Source organism: Drosophila grimshawi, unplaced genomic scaffold (genome assembly GCF_018153295.1).
Source record: "Drosophila grimshawi isolate 15287-2541.00 unplaced genomic scaffold, ASM1815329v1 contig_1369, whole genome shotgun sequence".
NCBI lineage: Eukaryota > Metazoa > Arthropoda > Insecta > Diptera > Drosophilidae > Drosophila > Drosophila grimshawi.
In genome coordinates this window covers 1,112,017-1,132,091 of record NW_025062891.1, presented here as the reverse complement: position 1 = coordinate 1,132,091, position 20,075 = coordinate 1,112,017, and the positions used below count along the sequence as shown (strand labels likewise).

The 20,075-nt window shown below is 45.7% G+C and overlaps 6 protein-coding genes across 7 annotated transcripts; 4 read left to right on the top strand and 2 right to left on the bottom strand.

Moving 5' to 3' along the window:
• Positions 1–7: 7 nt before the first annotated feature.
• Positions 8–8,749, bottom strand: LOC6560152 (mismatch repair endonuclease PMS2). 2 transcript variants are annotated; one of them, XM_043214350.1, is made up of 8 exons: positions 8,555–8,749; positions 8,330–8,489; positions 8,128–8,271; positions 7,494–8,062; positions 6,818–7,427; positions 6,022–6,759; positions 5,706–5,959; positions 8–155 (listed from the first exon to the last, which is right to left on the bottom strand). In XM_043214350.1, the coding sequence occupies exons 1-8, from the start codon at positions 8,660–8,662 to the stop codon at positions 12–14; spliced, it is 2,727 nt and encodes a 908-aa protein (XP_043070285.1). In that variant the 5' UTR covers positions 8,663–8,749; the 3' UTR covers positions 8–11. The 2 variants fall into 2 exon arrangements, with proteins under 2 accessions (XP_043070285.1, XP_001986963.1); XM_001986927.3 differs by lacking the exon at positions 8–155 and adding an exon at positions 1,936–2,103 and having other exon boundaries at positions 8,555–8,747.
• LOC6560043 (glutamate-rich WD repeat-containing protein 1) lies at positions 461–1,959 on the top strand. Its single transcript, XM_001986929.3, has one exon. It carries the CDS (start codon positions 461–463, stop codon positions 1,865–1,867), a length of 1,407 nt encoding a protein of 468 aa, XP_001986965.2. The 3' UTR covers positions 1,868–1,959.
• On the top strand, positions 2,198–3,699 carry LOC6571382 (solute carrier family 2, facilitated glucose transporter member 4-like). The gene is given in 5 exon segments (XM_032742462.2): positions 2,198–2,565; positions 2,567–2,792; positions 2,854–3,094; positions 3,138–3,227; positions 3,351–3,699. Coding segments are annotated over 5 exon segments (1,185 nt in total). The 3' UTR covers positions 3,611–3,699.
• On the top strand, positions 3,711–5,538 carry LOC6560026 (solute carrier family 2, facilitated glucose transporter member 3). The gene is made up of 5 exons (XM_001986928.3): positions 3,711–3,870; positions 3,937–4,686; positions 4,745–4,957; positions 5,018–5,120; positions 5,179–5,538. Exons 1-5 carry the CDS (start codon positions 3,718–3,720, stop codon positions 5,430–5,432), a joined length of 1,473 nt encoding a protein of 490 aa, XP_001986964.1. The 5' UTR covers positions 3,711–3,717; the 3' UTR covers positions 5,433–5,538.
• A 90-nt stretch (positions 8,750–8,839) lies between the features above and the next one.
• LOC6560151 (DNA replication factor Cdt1) lies at positions 8,840–13,023 on the bottom strand. Its single transcript, XM_001986926.2, has 3 exons — positions 12,676–13,023; positions 11,832–12,466; positions 8,840–10,643 (listed from the first exon to the last, which is right to left on the bottom strand). The coding sequence occupies exons 1-3, from the start codon at positions 12,754–12,756 to the stop codon at positions 9,203–9,205; spliced, it is 2,157 nt and encodes a 718-aa protein (XP_001986962.1). The 5' UTR covers positions 12,757–13,023; the 3' UTR covers positions 8,840–9,202.
• A 431-nt stretch (positions 13,024–13,454) lies between these two features.
• Positions 13,455–19,861, top strand: LOC6560413 (SRSF protein kinase 1). The gene is made up of 4 exons (XM_001986925.3): positions 13,455–13,617; positions 14,145–15,129; positions 16,870–17,838; positions 17,995–19,861. Exons 2-4 carry the CDS (start codon positions 14,592–14,594, stop codon positions 18,852–18,854), a joined length of 2,367 nt encoding a protein of 788 aa, XP_001986961.1. The 5' UTR covers positions 13,455–13,617; positions 14,145–14,591; the 3' UTR covers positions 18,855–19,861.
• Positions 19,862–20,075: the final 214 nt, after the last annotated feature.

Here is a 20,075-nt window from a genome sequence, read left to right as displayed (position 1 = left end):
GTGAACAAATATTACAAAGAAAACAGAACGCTCACTGTATCTGAATAAAGTTTACTAGTATTTTTTTTCTCTTTGTTTAGTATTTCAAGTGAGCTAAGGTTCCAGTTGTTCTGAGTACGCCAGTTCCGAAAATCATGATTCCAATAGTTCATTAACTAAGAAAAAACGCATATATTTGGTTGAATTAACTTTTTGACAACAGAACTGCATAACACATTTAATTACTGCCCACCAAAGAGATGTGTGGTAAGAAGTTCTACTACGTCAAAAATAATCCTGCTGATTACACTTATTCTTTTGCACACTGTTCATTCAAGAGCTGAACGAAAGAACTAGTTCTCACCAGAAATTCACTACATACAAAATACAAGAAGTTGGTCACACTAATTCCCCGGTCAATTGCACGTGCAGCGCCAAAACAAGTAAATTTTGGAGTTTGCTTGGAATTCATTTAATAGCCATGGATAACGCCAAAGATGAGGTTGAAATGGAGGTTGTGGAGCCAGAGGACGCTGAGAGCGACATGGAGAGCGATGATAGCGACAACGACGAGGAGACCGAGGCTGATGGCACCACAAAGACAACCAAACAGGTCTACTTGCCAGGCAAAACGATAGCAGAAGACGAGGAACTGGTGTGCGATGAGAGCGCCTATGTAATGCTGCACCAAGCATCCACGGGCGCACCTTGTCTGAGCTTCGACATCGTACCAGATGAGCTGGGTAAGGGTCGGGAGAGCTTTCCAATGACGGCTTACATCGTTGCCGGCACTCAGGCGTCGCGGACTCATGTCAACAATCTGATTGTTATGAAGATGAGCAATCTGCACAAGACACAGGATGACGATGGGGAGAATGACGATGATGATGAAGAGCTGGAGGATGACCAAGATGATGTGGCCGACAAGAGTGAGCTTAAGAAACCGGAAATGACCTGCGCTCTCATAAAGCATCAGGGATGCGTGAATCGTGTTCGCGCCAGGCGCATGGGTAACAATGTGTTTGCAGCCTCGTGGAGTGAGCTGGGACGCGTGAACATCTGGAATCTTTCACAGCAGCTGCAGGCTGTCGAGGATGCACAGCTCCTTAAGCAATATGAACAGCAGAGCCTGGGTAGTGATGTACCTGGATCCCGGCCCATCTACACGTTCAGTGGACATCAGCAGGAGGGATTCGCAATTGACTGGAGTCCCTGTGCCGAGGGAGTGTTGGCCACGGGTGATTGTCGACGCGATATACACATCTGGAGTCCGCTCGAGGATGGCACCTGGAAGGTGGATCAGCGTCCGCTGTTGGGTCACACTGCCTCCGTGGAGGATCTGCAATGGAGTCCAAACGAGCGCAGTGTGCTGGCCTCCTGTTCAGTGGACAAGAGCATACGCATCTGGGATTGCCGTGCAGCACCGCAAAAGGCTTGCATGCTTACCTGCGAGAATGCGCACGAGAGCGACATCAATGTGATCTCGTGGAATCACACGGAGCCCTTCATTGCCAGCGGTGGTGACGATGGCTTCCTGCACATCTGGGATTTGCGTCAGTTTAAGACACAGAAGCCCATTGCCACATTCAAGCATCATACGGATCATATAACGACTGTCGAATGGAATCCCAATGAGGCAACAGTTCTTGCCTCGGGCGGCGATGATGATCAGATCGCATTGTGGGATCTGGCTGTGGAGAAGGATGCCGATCAGGCGCAGGCGCCGGCACAAAATGAGGATGAGCTCAATAAGCTGCCGCCGCAGCTGCTCTTCATTCATCAGGGCCAAAAGGAGATTAAGGAGTTGCACTGGCATCCACAGATGCCGGGCGTGCTCCTCTCCACGGCGCACAGCGGCTTCAACATCTTTCGCACAATCAGCGTATGAAGAGTCGCAGCTATAATCACAATCTATCCGATAACCAAATTAGCTCCTAGACGACAACAACAAATATATAAATAAATATAATTTTGACACAAGTGCCTGGCTTATTTTTATTGTGGCTTCTGTTTCAGTGGCGGGGGTGGTGAAGCGGGTGTGTCATTGGCATTGTCTTCCTCCTCATCCATCAGCATCGTGACATTGATTAGATGACGCATCGTGGGACGACCGTGCGGGCAGTTCTGTAATTGCAATCAAAGCAAATAGAAAATTTACATGAGAATCAAGTTAAACTTGTCGCTATCAGTTCCATAAACGGATAAACGGGATTGCCAAATGAAATATAGCCTGCCATTAGAGAGTTTAGTGTTCCGGAAGTCGCAGCAGCTGCATCAATTGGGCGCCATTTCTTTCTATATCTGCCGACCGCTTGCCTCGGTGGAGCTACTGCTGCTTGGACGGTTGTTGGTTGGCCTCGCTGGCGGCCTGGTGACGGCCTGTATGAACTTGTATCACAGTGAGCTGGCTGCACTACAGCAGCGCAGCAAATTGTCGCCGTTCTGCCCCTTGGGCTTAGTGTTGGGCGTGGTGGTGGCCCAAATCTGTAGTCTTCAATCGGTGCTGGGCAGTGAGCAGCATTGGCACATTGCGCTGGCCTTCTTTGGCATCTTTGTGGTGATCTCTTATGCTCCCTTCAAATGATATTTTAAAGGCACGCAAAGAAGCGGCGGCAAGGCAACTGCAACTCTTGCGCGGCTATGCGGCAGACAGCGAGGCGTTGCGTGCCGAACTGGAGGACATAGAGAATGAGGCGAACGTGCAGAGCACTCCGAGCACCTTTATTCAGGTGCTGCGCAATCCGAAACTGCGAATGCCTTTGATCATTGTCTGCGCATATTTGGGCGGGCAGCAGCTATCGGGCATAAATGCGGTGGGTTAGATGCAGTTGCTCATGGAAGGTATTAATCTTGATTGCGCTTATCTGTTTGCAGATCTTTTACTATTCGGTGTCCATATTTCGCCGGACGGGACTTACTGCACAGGCGGCGGAGTGGACCAATCTGAGCGCTGGCTGCACAAATCTGGCCACCGCGCTGCTGGGACCCATTTTGATGGAGCACTTTAATCGCCGACCTCTGATGCTCTTCTCCACCCTCTTCAGCTGCATTTTCCTCTTTCTGTTTGCCATTTTGCTGCAGCTTATTGTGAGTTGTGTGTGGGTTGGGTTTTAAGGTACTCCTGTCATTTTTTTTGTCAACTTTCAGGATTACTGCAGCTGGTTTGTTATGTTGCATTGCCTGCATATTTTTGTACCTTGTTGTCTTCTAAATTGTTCTCGGACAGCTGCCTTTCTTCATTAGTGCAGGTAGGTTTCACCTTCAGCTGAATGGTTTGCCTATTTATTAATGATGATTCCCCTCTATACGCTTCCACATGTAAATCTTTTTACCTTCCTTCTGCCTCCCATTGTCTCTGTCATCCTGGACAGATCTCTTTGAGGTTGCACCACGTTCCGCTGCAATGTCCGTGGGCAGCGTTGTCTATTGGTTGTGCAATCTGACCATTGGCATGGCCTTTCCCAGTTAGCAGAATGCATGGGGTGCTTTAGTGTTTCTGCCGTGCTCGTTGATTTGCCTGCTGCTGTTTGGGCTGACGAAACGCTACTTGCCGGAGACCCGTAGTCGAGATCCATCCGAGGTGGCGCCGCTGGTTGCCAACGGCTTTAAATCAAAACGGCTCAGACAATGATTAAGTTTAGTTATGCTGCTGCAACAGCTCTAATAAATTTCGATAGGATTAGCGCTTCACTTAGATTAAAAAGTCGACAAACAATTGCTTTCAGCTCTTAGTTGATCATGGATAGTGCAACAGAGCTGATGAAAGTGACGGGCGTGGTTCAGCGTCGGCCGCAGTGGACCCGTTTACTGATCTGGAGCACATTGGGAAGCACCATTGGCACCGCTGTGCCTGGTGGTTATTGCATGGCCATTATCAATAATCCCGCCGTGGTAAGCTGGCTAAACTCACAGCCATTCCAAAAAGTATTCCAGCTGAGCTATTGGGCTCTCTTGCAGCACATGCGCTCCTGGTGTGAATTGACCTTGCTGCAGAATTATGGGTGGCAGCTGACGCCCGCTGCCCTGGACACACTTTGGGCGTTGATTGTGTCCATCTACTTGATTGGCGGCGTTTTAGGCTCCGCCTGTGCTGGCTGGGCAGCGAATCGATTTGGTCGACGTGGTTGCCTTTTGCTCAGTTGCTCACTGATGCTGTTGGCGGCTTTTGGATTTTTTTGCTGCCGTCTTCTGCAGTCGGTGGAGGTGCTGCTGCTCTGTCGTCTGGTGGTTGGATTAGGCGCTGGTCTAATAACTACCTGTCTGCCCATGTATCACAGTGAAATTGCAGCATTGACGCAGCGTGGCACTTTGGGCGTCTGCTGTGCGGTAGGCTTCTCCATTGGCATTTTGCTCGCTCAGATCCTTAGCATGGATGGGCTGTTGGGTGGCGAACAGCATTGGCATATTGCTCTTAGCTTTTATGCGGTCTTCATCGTCATTTGCTTTGCTCCGTTTCGCTGCTATGCTGAGAGTCCCAAGTGGTTGTACATTGTGAAGGAGCAGCGTGAGAAGGCGCTTCGCATGCTTGGCCGTTTGCGTGGCAGCAAGTTCGATTTGCAGCAGGAGATTGGGGTCATGGAACAGGAGGCAGCCGGCAAGTGCCGCAGTCGCAGTTTGGGTGAAGTCCTCAAGGACAAAAGAATGCTGCTTCCACTCGTCCTGCTCTGCGCTTATCAGGGTGGCCAGCAGCTGACCGGCTGTTCTTCGGTGAGTTGAAAGACTTCTCCTCATTTCTAATTATTAATTTATTAACTTTGTCCGTCAGATTTTCTACTACTCCGCAGACTTATTCAGGAGCAGCGGTCTCTCTCCAATAGCAATTGAATGGTTGGTCCTGGCCGTTGGGAATGTCAATTTGCTCATGTCACTGCTGAATCCTTTGCTCATGGCTAATTTTAATAGGCGCACTCTGATGCTGCTCTCCAGCTTCTTGTGTGCGTTGCTCATGTTTGCCTTTGGCTTGCTTGTCAAATATAGCGTAAGTCTTTTGCCATCAAATCTCCAAATTCCCGTCTATATAGCTGTGTACTTCTTGCAGTCAATGATACCCTGGTTAACCTATGGTACCATTGCCAGCATATTTCTTTTCCTTATCGCCTTTCAGCTGGCCCTGGCTGCCATGCCCTCCTTTATAGGCACAGGTATTGTATTGTACTAAATTATTTTAATGTCTCTATTCACATTGTCTTTGCATTTCAGAGCTCTTTGAGGTGCCATCGCGTTCGGTGGCCAACTCCTTGGGCAATCAAGTGGGCTGGGGTTGCAATTTCTTGGTGGGCTTTCTGTTTCCCACAATGCACACATTGCTGGACTTTTGGGTGTTCATTTTATTCTCCTTCTTCAGCTTGCTGCTCTTCTTGCTGACTAAAACCTATATGCCCGAGACGCGGGGACGAGAGGTTTCTGTTGTTGCCGAATTGGTTTCTCGTGGATTTAAAAGCAAAGTACGTTAAATGTTTGATTCATTTAAGGAATGTATAATTCTTATAATTATTATCAGGGGCATACTTTGTAGCACTTATATCACTTAAGGGTGTTTAATATAATAAAAAACGAGAAAGAGCATCTATCCATCTATCCAAGCAACCCGAAGATTATATGACCTGCATGCAACTAAATCTAATGGGACAGAATAAGCCCGTCGTAATTATAAATACCACATCCAAATATCAAAGACTTATCTTGTTGGCATAGAACAGGCTTTGATATAATTATTCTCGACTTACCCAGGGCTGCTCAATTTCGCCCATTTGGGTGATTAGTCGGCGCATTGTAGTGCTTCTGTGTAGTGCCTTGCCAATCATGACGGACTTTCGGCAGGCACGTGAGGCGAACATCGCGCGAATGCGCGAAGGACGACAAATTGTGCCCTCGGGCGCATCCTGGAGCATGAAGATGAGCTCATCAATGTCCTCCTTGCCAAATTCCCAATTCTTGCTATATGGTTTGCCCAGAAGACGCACCTTTTGCGTAGCGGGTGCTGTGAATGGAGAGCAATATTTACGAAAGGCTATAAAAGTATTTATGCCCATCAGTCATTACCATCCGCATTGATCTCGAATTTAAAGCCATTCTTTTCGAAGACCGGCAAATAATCCTGTAGTATCATCTCATTGACAGCCGTCAGTTCCAGCGTTTGTGGCACCGTCAGACGCTGATGCTCCAACTGCGTGGTGCGCTGCAGTGTCTCAAAATTGTATTTCTCATCGGCTGCATGCTGATCAACAATGAAGAGATCATCATCTAGCTTGACTATGATGAAACCCAAATTGAATTGTCCAATAATTTGCATGCGCTCGAAATCTGCCTTCGTAATTTCCTTTTGCAGTTCCGCTTCGGCATTTTGATTTTGATTCGGATTGATTTCGCTCTTGAAACGCAAACGCTGCAGTTTGTTGCAACTCTTGCGCTGCTCACGTTGCTGCTCTTGCGCCTGCAAGCTGGCCGCGATCTCCTCGAGAGTGGTTCGCAGCTCGCCGCTGGCAATGTTTGGCGGTGCGTCTTCTGAATCACTGTTGCCATCAAACTCAATGCGCGTGGGCATTTCAATTTCATCATCGCTGTATTCCGTGGTTGTTTGTGGTAAGGCTGATGCATGATCTTGGTCGGATTCCATTAAAGCGGTCTCTGACGTGACCTTAACTGGAGTAACCTTCGACTTGGCTTTAACTGGAGTAACCTCCGGCTTTAACTCTGCGATGCATTGTCTTGCTTTCAGAGGCGTCAGCGTTTTGCAATCAATGCGTGTAACTTTTGTTGGCTGCAACAGCTCATCATAGGCTACAAAATAATAATAAATAATTAAAAATATTAACCAGCTAATTGTCGCAACACTTACCCAATGACTCCTGCTTGAGCTGTTTCAAGCTCACAAAACTGCTATTGGGGCTGATGTTCGATGACTCCAGATTAGTCGCTGCGTCTTCTTCCGTTTCCCAGTCGCGTTTGGAGCTGCATTCTTTGGGAGGCTCTTGTGTTAGAAAATCCTGTATCTTTTGCAGCTTCAGGGCACGTGCGTTGATCTCTTCAGTTTCGTCACAACGTCGCTTGGCAGTCGTAGGCGGTGCCACGCCTTTTGTGTCGCCTGTACGCCGCCACTGCGTCAACACATCCATGAAACGCTGCGACGAGCTAATGGGCACATCAGCCTCAGTTTCCAGCTCAGCACCTTCGTTTCCATTAGTTTCTTCGCTCTTGGGCTTGAGCTCCAACATGCTGGCTATGGAAATGTTTTGCATTTGAAATGTGGAGGGCAGGTTGCCGAAAGTGTCCAGCAGTGACTTCTTCAGAGCCAACAGCAAGATCTTCTCATTGTTTAGCAGTAGTTGACGCTTATCAGGCGTCAGATTCACATCCACCTCGTCGCGTGCCGTCACAATGTTGAGATAAATAAATGGCTGCTGCTGCACATTATATCGATGGTAGACATCGTTCATTATCTTGGCGATCTGTGAAAGGATAGAAAGACAGCAATGAATAGTTTATACTCTGCTGTTGCTTCATTTGCTACTAACACTTTTTGGTTCACAGGGACGTGCATTGACAAAGAAGAACTGACGATCTCTGGCGGATCTGCCTGCGCCGTGACGACAGCTCGATATGTAGCCCTCCAGCTGAAAGTCAGCTTGATTCAGTCGCTGCACATCCTCGGAGCTGAACTGTGTGCATGTGGTTTCAGCCACATCGCTTGTGGACTGCAGCTCTGCCCGTAAACACTCCTCACTGAGTTCACCAGCCTCAAACGGTGACTTAAGTGGCACCAAATCGGCCACTTGTCTTGCCCCAAACACCGCCGATATGTTGGCCAGCACATCCGCAGCACCGTGCGTCTGCAACACCACCGATTTGACGCCCTTCGGCGTGTGATTGCTGCAGATAATACGCACGCTTGTGGTAACCAGACAATAGGCCTGCAATATCTGGCACATCTTTGTGAATTCCTTTTTGATATTACGCGTGAAGTCGCGTCGTCTCACGGGTAGCGTGGCAAACAGATTACTTAGCGTTACGGTAGTTCCCACGCCGCGAGCGCATGGCGAACGTTTCTTGATTTTACCCTCATGATCCAGCTCGATTTTCAAAGCTGCAAAAGGCAATAAAGTTTCGTTGAAGTTGCAGCTGGTGACATACAAATAGACAACGACTTACCGACATCTGTGGACTTGTGACGCGTCTGGATGGTCATGTCGGAGAGGGCACAGAGCGAGCTGAGCGCTTCGCCACGAAATCCAAATGTCTCCACGCCCAGCAGATCGACAAATTCGCGTATTTTGGATGTGTGATATTTGGCCGCTGTAGAAACAGTCACAGAATAGAGATCATAATCAATTACAACTCCTGGTCAACATACTCATCCCCTCCAGATTTGCCTCCTCGACACCGCTGCCGTTGTCACAGACCTCGACACCTTGCAGTCCCTGATCCCTGAGCTTTACCTCGATAAGTGTGGCTCCCGCGTCTATGGAATTTTCCACCAGCTCCTTAATAGCGACTGCCAAACTGAGCACCACCTAAATACAAAATAAAAGCCAATTAAATATTTGCAACACAATTTTGTTTTGATTTCCTTGCTTGCCTGTCCCGAGCAGATCTTGTGCACAGTGTCCTTGGCAATGGCTTTGATTTGACCCGAAGCTGAACTTGTGGGAGTTGGCACTGACACATCTTCCTCAATTTCACTCATGATTAGCGTATTTCGTAGGACCAATCCATAAAATAACACAACATATACGAAACCCGCGCATTCGTCTGATAAGTGTTGCCCTACAAAAAAAAGGGAGCAGTGTTGCCCTAGCACCATAAACAAAAATTACTAAAATGTAGAAGTTTAGCGGGATTTTGAAACAGAAATATGCAACACTTTTATTTTACTTTTTCCTAACATTTATTTATTGAAGGTAATACAAACATGAAAAATGTCTTAATAATAATAAAGTGTGTCAGCTAATAATTGATGAATCGTAAATAGTTGATGGTTCACAAAATAATTGAATAATAATATGTAGACATAAAAGTTGTGTGATGAAATGTTTTTTGGCATATGTATGTATATAAATTGTGTCAAATATTTAATAATTATGTCAATATAATGATGTGTAACAATGTAATTTTCTAGCATAATTGGAGCCTAAGTAAGTGTTTGCTTAAACATACATAAATGTAGCTGGATATAGTCCACAGGGTCTAGGATTCGCATTGCTTTTGCGGTAATCTCAATCTGCATTTATTTGCTCTTCTCATTCGCGATTACCTCCAGTTTTTCAATAATCTTATTCATATCCATATCCTTGGCGATCTTTACATACATTGTCTTTCGAACTTCGTGGAATGATGCCCACGATGGCAGCTCCTTTGCAAGCAATTTCAGATGTGCCTCAATCTCCTGCGGCGTTAGATTGGCACGGAAACTATTCTGGATCTTCTTAATGATGATCTCCAGAGTTAAGACGCTCTTTCGCTCCGTCACAAAAACGTTGCGCAGATGTCGCGCCAATTCCGGCAGGCGTGTATATTTGGTTGCCTCCTGATCCTGTGACGGCCGTCGCGTCATTGCATCCAATGCCTTGGCCGCCTGCTTGGCGCGTATTTTCTCAATTAGTGACTTGGGCAGACCCTTGAGCAGATTGCTTTTGACATCGTCCCTTGCTGCTGGCGTGCACTCCTTAACCGTAGGTGGAGCCGTGGATGTTTCTGTCAGCAATTTGATATTGGCATTAGTTTGTATTGCAATTGTGTTTGTGGTTGTTGTTGTGCCGCTTAGTGTTTCCTTTGGTTGATTACTATTGTCATTGGCTATGAGTCTGTCCGCCTCCAGTTTGGCCTCATAGCGTTCCATTGTCCGCTCCATGGGAGTGGCGCAGTTGAATAGATTTCGAGCCGTCGATAGTATGTCTTTGGCCGAGGAATATTTCTCCACATTTGGTGGATGCGGCAGCATTGCTAGCTCCACATCTCGGCAGCTTTCCAGATCGAACTGTGGATGCCAGCGCGTTAGCTTCTTGTCAATGATAATGGGTGGATCCAGGGAGCGTACGAACTTATCATGCTCCTCCATTACACGCTGCAGCAGAAGCTTTTGGAATTTTTGCATGCGTGCCGTCATTACGTGTGGATTCATGGACGTCGACTGTGCCGACGCGAGCACATCGTCTTCATTGATTTTATTGAGGCGATGCTGTTCCGGCAGCTGTTCCACATTGGGACTGATAACCAGCTGATGGTAATCAGCCTTCGACACCGAACCATAGTTTCGCATCTTCATCTGCGAAAAGATAAAGGCCTCCGGATAGAGGTGCTTGATCTGAGACAAATGTGTTTCCGTAAAGTTCTTGCGCAGCATACGCTGAACGGCCGGCTTCAGCTTCTTGAATGTGATGCATTCCTTGCGATTGTGGAACATGGCTACCACCGAGTCCAGACCCTTGAAAATCTCCAGCAAATTCCGATATTTGTACGGCAACGGCAACTGACCCGCTTTGCTCGTCTCGGCCAGGCTAGCAAATCGCTTATATGCTGGCAGCTCCAGCAGCTTGACGGGCGAACCATTCTTGGCCGGGCTAAACAACAGTCGCTTGGAGACGTCCGTGTGACGCGGCGACATCAACTCATTTTTGTCCGGTGTGGCTGGCGGCAGTTTTGTGGGTGTCTTGAATGTCTTCAATGGGCTGCAGAATTTATGACATGAATACAATTAATTAGTCAACAAATAATAATAATAATAATAATAAAACAGAGTTCAACTTCCCTAGAATCTTATTTAAGATTGCAAGCTGTGACAAGCGAAAAATATGTGTGATAGAAATCAACTTGGCGCACTTTATTCGCTATAGGGAAGTTTGACTGTACTTATACATTTTGAGAAACACCCTACAAGGTCATAATCATGTAAAATAAATTAGCAAACAAAAAAGTTAAAGCTTCAAAGCTTTGTCAAAAATATATTTGCATACATGTCTAATACGAAGAAATCTAAATGATGCAATATGATAAAGAAAAAATGCAAGAATCATAGTCATAATCTGTACTACCTATTAAAGTACTTCCATACGACAGTTTTCTAATGTTTCTGCCCCTTTTTCTCCCAAGTACTTTCATTTTGAAGAAAACCTGTACTTTATCTTATAATATTCAAGTTTTGAGTTCTTACAACCCCGAAAAGAACCAGACACAAATGCAAAATCCTATTAGAAAATGACAAAAACGCTGATGCAGTTAGACTTGGGATACTAACAAATAACAATCTACCCCGAGCATAACAACAACAAAAAACCGTTACAACATTTGGTCAGCTACCTGAGTGCCTGCTGAGAGTCAAAAACATTCCCATGCAGGCGATCAGATAAACAACCCCCGAGTAATAATGGTAAGGTCAGGCAAGAATTTAACGTTTGCTTAGCGAAGGGTAAACATAGCGTTGCATTCGTTGAAATACAGATACACACGCACACATACACACACACATATACACGTGTATGTATGCTGTAAGCAACTGCAGCATAAATTCAAGTACATATGCATATGGAGCGTTTAATGTTTCATAGATCACAAACGTCACGAAACAACAACAACAAGAATAGCAAGCTTGGCCAAAGAAATGCAATTTCAGCAATTGGCCGCTTAAATAACAGCATACGAGCAGATTACGCCAAAGCGAAGCCATATGCCCAAGACCAAAGCGTACAATAAAAACACCATGCCCCCCGCTCGGCGACCTCGATAGCAGTTTTGTTAAAAAACGACTATGGTTTTTGGTAATGATGTTACCCGGTTTTTTGTTGTTGATTTGTTTACGTTCGTTTCTAGGCCAAAAGCGCGCTCGAGAATTTATTATTGTGGCAGGCGCGTATTCTCACCTAGTCAGCACCTCCAGCTCGATCGTATCGAACTCCTTCAGCTGCACACTCTTTGCCGCCGCCGCCGCCTTCGAGGGCGATGGGCCCGCCTCGCGAAGTCGGCGATTACGTTCCTCCTGTGCCTTGCGCTGCTGTTCCAGTTGCGCTTTGCGCGCTAGCACCGCCTTCAGCTCCTGCATTTTGGCGCTGCGTGAGATCTTTGTCTTCACCTCATCGAAGGTGAGGCCCCGTTTGGCCAGATCGATGTGCTTGATGGGCGATGCATCCTTGATGATCTGTTTGGTGGGTGTGCTCATTCCACTCTGCATATTGTCCGTCGCCAACTTGGGCGTATGCTCATTGTGGATCTGTGCCTCTGTTGACGCATTGCAGGCTGGTTGCTTCCGAGGCGAAAGGTTACCTTTGCGTATGAACTGCACGAGTTTGGCCTGCTTAATGTTTGTCTCTATATTGCTTGGCTTTCGCTTTGTCTCTTGAGACGCTGCCGTTGGCTGTACGCCAATAAGTTTGACAGTGCGCCCGGATCGTGTCCGTATGCCGGGCTTAAGTGCATCCATGTCCACATCCTGATCTGTGGATGCACCTGGCAGCGCTATATGTTTGGGGCCAGCAACCTCGGTGGGTTCTGCAAGCCGCTGCAAAAAAAAAAAAACAAGAAAATTGATTTGTGTCTCAAAATGGCCGCAGGACGCAGCATGCCACACACACACACACACATACACAGACAGGAGACACATAATTTAAAGAATATCTGCAATAGTTGTTCTGGAATTTCAGTTCATTCTTATATTATACACTTGGTGCACGTTTTTTGATAAACACCCACACACGCACACAGACTTACCCTGGTCTTAATTGTGGTCGCATCTTCCACAGCGGCGCGTTTGCGATTGCTAAAAAATGCAGCTATCGATGGCTGTGCCATGATTGCAATTTGAATATGTTTCTATGTATTTAACGCTATATGCTTGTCGGTTTTGTATTGCTTGGACAATTTCACACTTGGCACGTCTGGCTTATGGGTTTTGGTGGTATCTCACTTTATTCTTATACGTCTTAACACTGCCACTGCTCGAATTACAACTGGGCCACGACGATGCAGTTTCCCTCCAAATATTCAACGACGCGCCAAATTATTTTCGCGCCATTTCAATGGCGCGTGTATTGCAAAACGCCGTTGTACAGCTGTTTGTTCATAATTAATTGTTTTACAACACTGTTCGAGACGCTGGCATTTTGCGTAGCAGATTTTTGCAATAGTAAAAAAACAACAACGATAACAGTTCTAGCACATGTCCTTGCATCGCTATCAAATTAGGAACAATTAATAAGTGTATAAGATACAATTACACTGTGATTCTTGCTGTTTGCATTAATCAGCTGTTTTGACACGATCAAAGACTTCTCTCTTTCGCGATATTTCGATAGGAAATATAACAAAGTCAGCCATTACATCGCTACATATCGCCATTTAAATTATCGATAGTTGTTATTGTGAATCCAGGTTTCACACACGTTTCTGTTATATTATGATAATAATTGTTACCTTGTTGACATTTAATTTAACATTTTGATTAAAATTTTACGTATTGCTAGCGATTGTACACAACAGCTGACTTCTCGTTTCGGTCTGTCGCTTACCAACTCTGATCAGTAGTGTTGCATTTTGAGCAGTAGATTTTTCCACTCGCGGATTTTAAGGTGCGCAGCAACGTTTTGGCTCCAAGTCCATGCGTTTGTACGACACAATGCCTTTGAATTAGCATGCTGAATCGTTCAAAGTTATGTAAGTTGACAGCATAAATAAAACACACGTACTTCTGCAAGCAAGGAGCTCAAAAAAATTCGAAATCAAATGTGTGCCACAATTTCTGTGAAAGCGAGCAAGCACTAGCGCCGCTAATGTGTGTGTGTATGCGTGCATGTGCGAGTGGGCACACGCTAAGAACTAACCAGCAGAAGACAAGTGTTGCCAACTTAGCTAATTTTAGTCGCATTTCCAATCTGCACATTTTTCACAATTTTGAAAAGCTTTCGAGGCACTTTTCAAAAGTCAACTCAATTGTAATCAATCTACAGTTTGTCAAATTGTAAAGAATGGTGTAAGTAGCGACTTGTGTACAGTGTGAACAGTGCAAGTGAAAAATATAAGTTGGCAGGGCCATTTTGTCATTCATTCATTCGCTCATCTCGCATTTGTTTGATTTTTTCGCTATGGCATTAAATTGCCAGATTCGCTGTAATTGATAAAATGTAATGGCAATCATGTTTTAATAAATAACATTTCATTCGCTTATTTCGCAACGATAATAGTTCTTTTTGTGCAGAATTCCAATTGAAGTGACAACAGCAGCCGCAGCCGTCTCAATTGGAACAAGTGGCAGCCCGAGGCAAAAAGACGGACGATTGGTTAACGTTTGACGAAGCCCCAGCATAGACGACAACCGACAGACAAGGCGTGCGCATACTAACAACAACACCAACAACAGCAGCCGCAATAACAACAACAAAAGCAGCAACAACAACAAAAGCAGCAACAACAACAGTAACAGCACCAACAACAACACAATACAAATACAAACGTAAACGTAAACGTTTTTTGCATTGCCTTATTGAGATTTCAGCACATTTTTTTTGTGGTTGTTTCTCGAACAGCTGTTACATTGGATGAAAATTAGCGGAGGCGACAGCTGCAAAATATAAAAAAAGCGAATATCACAAAAAGCAAAAGCAAATAACAACAACTACAGCGTCTACAAAATGAATTCGAAAGCTGACGTCAACCGACGAGTTCTGGCTATTCAAGCTAAGAAGAAGCGACATAAGAACAACAAGAAACGCGGCAAGCAAAATGGAGCCACCGCTCCCGTCCAAGAAAACCAGCAACAACAAGAACAACAACAACAACAGCAACTGTCGCAACAAAATAGGAGCAGCGACATTAGCGAGCAACTGCCCGCATCAACATCAGCAGCTGCAGCACCAGAAAATGCTAAAAATAACCAGATCATCGAGGGCGCCAGCCAGTTTCAACTGCATGTTGATGGCGCAGTTAATTCTAAATCAGCCATTGCATCCTTTTCGCATGCCAATGTGTCCACGTCCAGCGGTTCGGTGGGTAACACGAATTCGCAGTCGTTGACCATGAAAAACAATATGAACAATCAGCAGCCGGTGCGCAGTTCATCCAACGAATCGGACGAATCCGAGATGAACAGTGAGAATGAGGAACAGGAACTTCAGGAGGATTACTGCAAGGGCGGCTATCATCCGGTTAACATTGGCGATCTGTTTAACGGTAAGAGAGAGATACCAATACGCTATATCATCCGATATGAACAATAACACCATGGCGATGTCACCTGTTTGAAACTCACACCCACACATGACAACAGCAAGTCAAATAACAATACGGTTTCGTCGCATGCCTCTATGCATACCCTTCCCATAGATTCTAGTCTGTTAATCATACCAATTGTGCTTCTCATTTGCCTATATCGATTCCACCAATTTGACACCATTAGCAGAAAACTAAACAACACAGGGATTAGCTGTGTATGACAAGTTAGAATCAAAAACAATCGAATTCGAAAATGAAGGGATTTGTTTCTTATAAATTAGTTATTATATGTTCTCTTTTAATAATTAATTTAATCCTATCATTTTGGCAACCAGTTTCACAGAAAATCGAATTATAAAGAGAACAACTCTTAACCACAAATCGCTATCGTGTCAACGTTAAGATAGTTTCATTAACACCACTTTTCTAAGTGCTTCACTTGACTACAGATTCATTTATAATTATTGTATGCATGCTCCAAAGCCCAATGTTTTGCTGACTTCAACAACTCGTTCGTTGATTTCACCTAATTCCAATGTTTCAGTTTAGAATTTCATCAGTTCTTGCTCTCTCGACGGTTCACAGTTGATTGATTTGATTGACATATTGATTTTGTAGAGTATTCAAGCTTCGCCATACTTTGACTTTAGCTACAAAAGACCCACTTCGTGTTGCACACGACATAAACAATAAAACGCAGTCCTTTTCCTGTTTTTTGGGGAGCTGTTGTGCAACCCTACCAATCCCCAAAATATATATTTGTGTTGGCATGATTCTGTTGTTACCTTTGTGCCACACACAACAACAGGTTGTCAATGTGAAACACGCCCCTTTACAACATGCCCAGATACACAATTATGTGTGTGTGAGTGGGTGCGTGTGTGTTTGCGAGTGTGTTTGGGCTCAAGGGTTGATAATGGGCAGGGGCAGTTCGAATTTGGCTAGCTAGTGGTTGTTGCTTGCGACTTGGGTGCTACCTTTTGACATGCTTGCTACCAGCAGCTGGCCCATTAAACCCTCTTAATCCATTGGGGTCAGAGGGGGGTGGACTTCGTTCGGGTGGGTTTAGGGGTATACTCGTTTGTGGCAAATGCTTGTGTTATAGCAAATGATGTGCATAACGCTCATTTTGAGGCGGGGATTTATAATCAAAGAAAATGCCGCTAACCTTTCGCCAGCGATAAGGCGTAGCCAGCCATGATAAGAGTCCCACAGACACCGCAAACTTGATAGGCGGTGGTCGGTTGTTTAGTAAATAAATATTTATTTAAAAACCATTAACGAGCAGTAACTAGAAGGATTTTTAAATCAGCTTGTTAACCAAGGCGCTTTCACTTTCGAGCTCACACAAATAATCTCATATAATATATATGTATGTATATAAGTAGATAACTCTATACATTGTATGTTATGCATCAAACTATTATCACAAAGGCAATTTGCGTACTGACAATGGCCCAGCTGATTGCACTTCAGAGGGCACGTATTAAATAGACTGAATATTATAATCCAAGTGCAGCGCATGTCCATTTAGTCTACATTTGGTCGTCTTTTGATGAGGGTGACGAAGATTTATCTCTTGCTCGAATGGATTTACTGCCCACGAAAGCAAACATTTGTGACTTTATATTTTTGATTGGTGCATTTTTAATTCGTGTTTAATATCTAATTACTATATGTATGAATTTTATTGGACAGGTCGCTATCATGTCATTCGCAAAGTCGGCTGGGGTCACTTTTCGACTGTTTGGCTGTGCTGGGATCTGCAGGAGAAGCGCTATGTGGCCATTAAAATAGTGAAATCGGCTCAACATTTCGCCGACACAGCCAAGGATGAAATCAAGATACTCAGAGCGGTCCGTGACACGGATCCTTTGAATCCAGGTCGAGAGAAAACTGTCCAAATGTTTGATGACTTTAAAATCACTGGCGTGAATGGCACACACATCTGTATGGTCTTTGAGATGCTCGGCGATAATCTATTGAAGCTCATACGCAAGTCCAACTATCGTGGCATTCCGCTGGAGAACGTCAAGAGCATTACACGGCAGATTCTAGAGGGTCTGGATTATCTGCACAGCTGCTGTAAGATCGTTCACACCGATATCAAGCCGGAGAATGTGCTCGTCTGCGTCGATGAGCCACATGTCCGTTCGATGGCTGTCGAGGCTACACAGTTGTATTGCATGAACTCCAAGATGTATCCATCGCTGGTCAGTCGTGCACCGAAGGAGTATCGCGAGCCGCCCATCAATGGCAAGATGAGCAAGAACAAGAAAAAGAAGTTGAAGAAGAAGGCCAAGAAGCGCATGGAACTGTTCAAGAAGCAACGCGACTATTTGGAGCAAGCCGGTGGCGGCGAGGAACAAAAGCAGCCACCACAACCGCCGCCGGAACCCGAGAGGCATGCGCAGAATGGCGTTGCTGCCAACTCCGATATCGAGGTAGATGTCGACGACGATTCAAAAGCTGTTCAAGATCTAAAGGTGCAGTTGCTAAAACTGGAACTGGATCAGGATGATGGCGATGAGGAGCCAGAGGAGGCTGCTGAGCAGCCTGTGCCTTCCAAGGTGGCTAACGAGACAAGTGCTGCTGGCGATTCTGCTCAATCTGCTCCAGTGGAGGGCAATGAAAAGACCAAAAAGAAGAAGAAAAAGAAGAACAAGAGTAAGTTTGAGGCTTTTTAAGTAGACATCTTAAAACTAACGTCAAATCTTTCTTGTAGCCAAGTTTTTAACTTGTCTATATGCAATTTAAGCATAGATTTTCTTAACTATATTTTCTAGTTTGACTTGCCATTCATTGATTTTTATTTTCTTGCAGATAAATCCAGTCAACAGCAATCTCAGCCGGCGCAGCAGCAGCAGAAGCTGCTGCTGGAAAACTCAACAAGCAGCGGCGACAATTCAACCAGCACGCTTAAGGGACAATCAAATGGTGCCATTGGCGGCAATAAGAAGTCGACGCGGCCAGCAGTCAAGCAGGAGGATAATAAGCAGCTGAATAACAATTCGAATTCGAAGCAAAATTCGAATAGCAATTCGAAAATCTCAAATATCTCCATAGAGCACTCCTCGTCGTGGAGTTGTGGTCCGTATTCGGAGCCACTACTACCGCCACCACCACCGCCGCCTCCACTCTCCAAGCATCGAGCCCTCCGGCGAGATCCTGCACTGGAGGCGTGCAATGTGCAGGTGAAAATTGCCGATCTGGGCAATGCCTGTTGGGTGGATCGCCATTTCACCGAGGACATACAGACGCGACAATATCGCTCGCCGGAGGTCATCCTGGGTGCTGGCTATGACACCTCCGCCGACATCTGGAGTACCGCCTGTATGGTATTCGAGTTGGCCACCGGTGATTATCTGTTTGAGCCACATTCGAGTGATAATTACAGTCGCGATGAGGATCACATAGCGCACATAATCGAGCTGCTCGGTCCGATACCACGTAAATTTGTGTTCCGGGGCACGTATGCCCCGCAGATGTTCAATCGGAATGGCGAGCTGCGCAACATCACCGGCCTGAAACCGTGGGGCCTCATGGATGTGCTGATGGAGAAGTATGAGTGGTCCAAGCGTGATGCGGAAGCGTTTTCGTCGTTTTTGCGACCGATGCTGGAATTCAATCCGGATGAGCGGGCCACCGCTGCGGAGTGTCTGGAGCATCCGTGGCTTAGATAAGATACGATGCAGCCTGGTTGTCGGCTGCGAGCCAGCCAGCCAGCACGAGCAGCAGCAGCAGATGCAGGAGTAGACGCAGGAAGATTAGCAACACTAGGAATATCAGCATTAGAAGCAAACACAAAAACAGCAGCAGGAGCAGCATCATCCGTGTATGCGGAGTCAACGGCATCTGTGGCCACAATGGCCTCCATTTCATCCATTGCATCCACCTCGGCATCAGCGATCGCAACGATGCGATCACAATCCTATCCAGTAGCTCCATACGTGAAGACCGCCTCAGCACCGCCCACACCACATCCGCATGCTGTTCATAATCCCAGTTCGAGTGCGCGCACAGCGCCAGCAACGCCAACGAGGCGACACGACTTCGACAATTATCCACAGCATGTTGATGTGGATGGTGAGCAGGAAATTGGACTTGACATTGCCATGGAGGAGCCGCCGTTGCCAATTCAGACGACAACGCAGCGCGGCAAGCCCAAATCTCAGCGCTTCTTTTGGCGCAAGGCGCTCCGACGCGTCTTCCAGCGCCGCAAGTGACGTCAGCTGCGGCGTCGACGGCAAGACCTGCCCCGTTGGCGTCCACGTCGCTGCCGACGGCGCACTCTCGCCGAGCGTGTGCGTCGCATATGCACCTGCTGTGCCTACGGCCAGGTGCTGCTGAGCGCCGCACGTGTCGCGCTGCTCAGCTGCATCCGTTGGCGCACTCGTGGCACCATACGCAACAACAACTTTCACTTTAGCAATCACTAAAACAGCAACTGCAACAAACGCTCTGCTCTGCACAGGCCCACAAACACACACACACACATCCACACACACCAAACACATCCTTCACACACATCTACAAATATTAAGCTAAAATGTTAATGCGAAATCTGATTTAGTTGTTACAAGCATATTGCACTTAATTTATTTGCTTGTGTTTTACACCGATTAGACAATTTATTCCCTCTGATACGATATGAAATTATAAGCATTACAGTTTCCTATAATTAATATTATTATTATTGTATTTTATTTTGTTTGTTTGCTTACCTTTTCGAGACCTGTAAATAGGGCAAGCAGCAAATGTTTTGCACACGGCTTCTTTGGCTTATTTCAATTCTGTTCTCTTTAATTATTGTTTTAAACGATCTCCAAGATGTTTTTTTTTTTTTTATGTTTTTGCGTATTTTTGCCAGCAAATAGGAAGAAGAACGAATGAATAATGTTTAC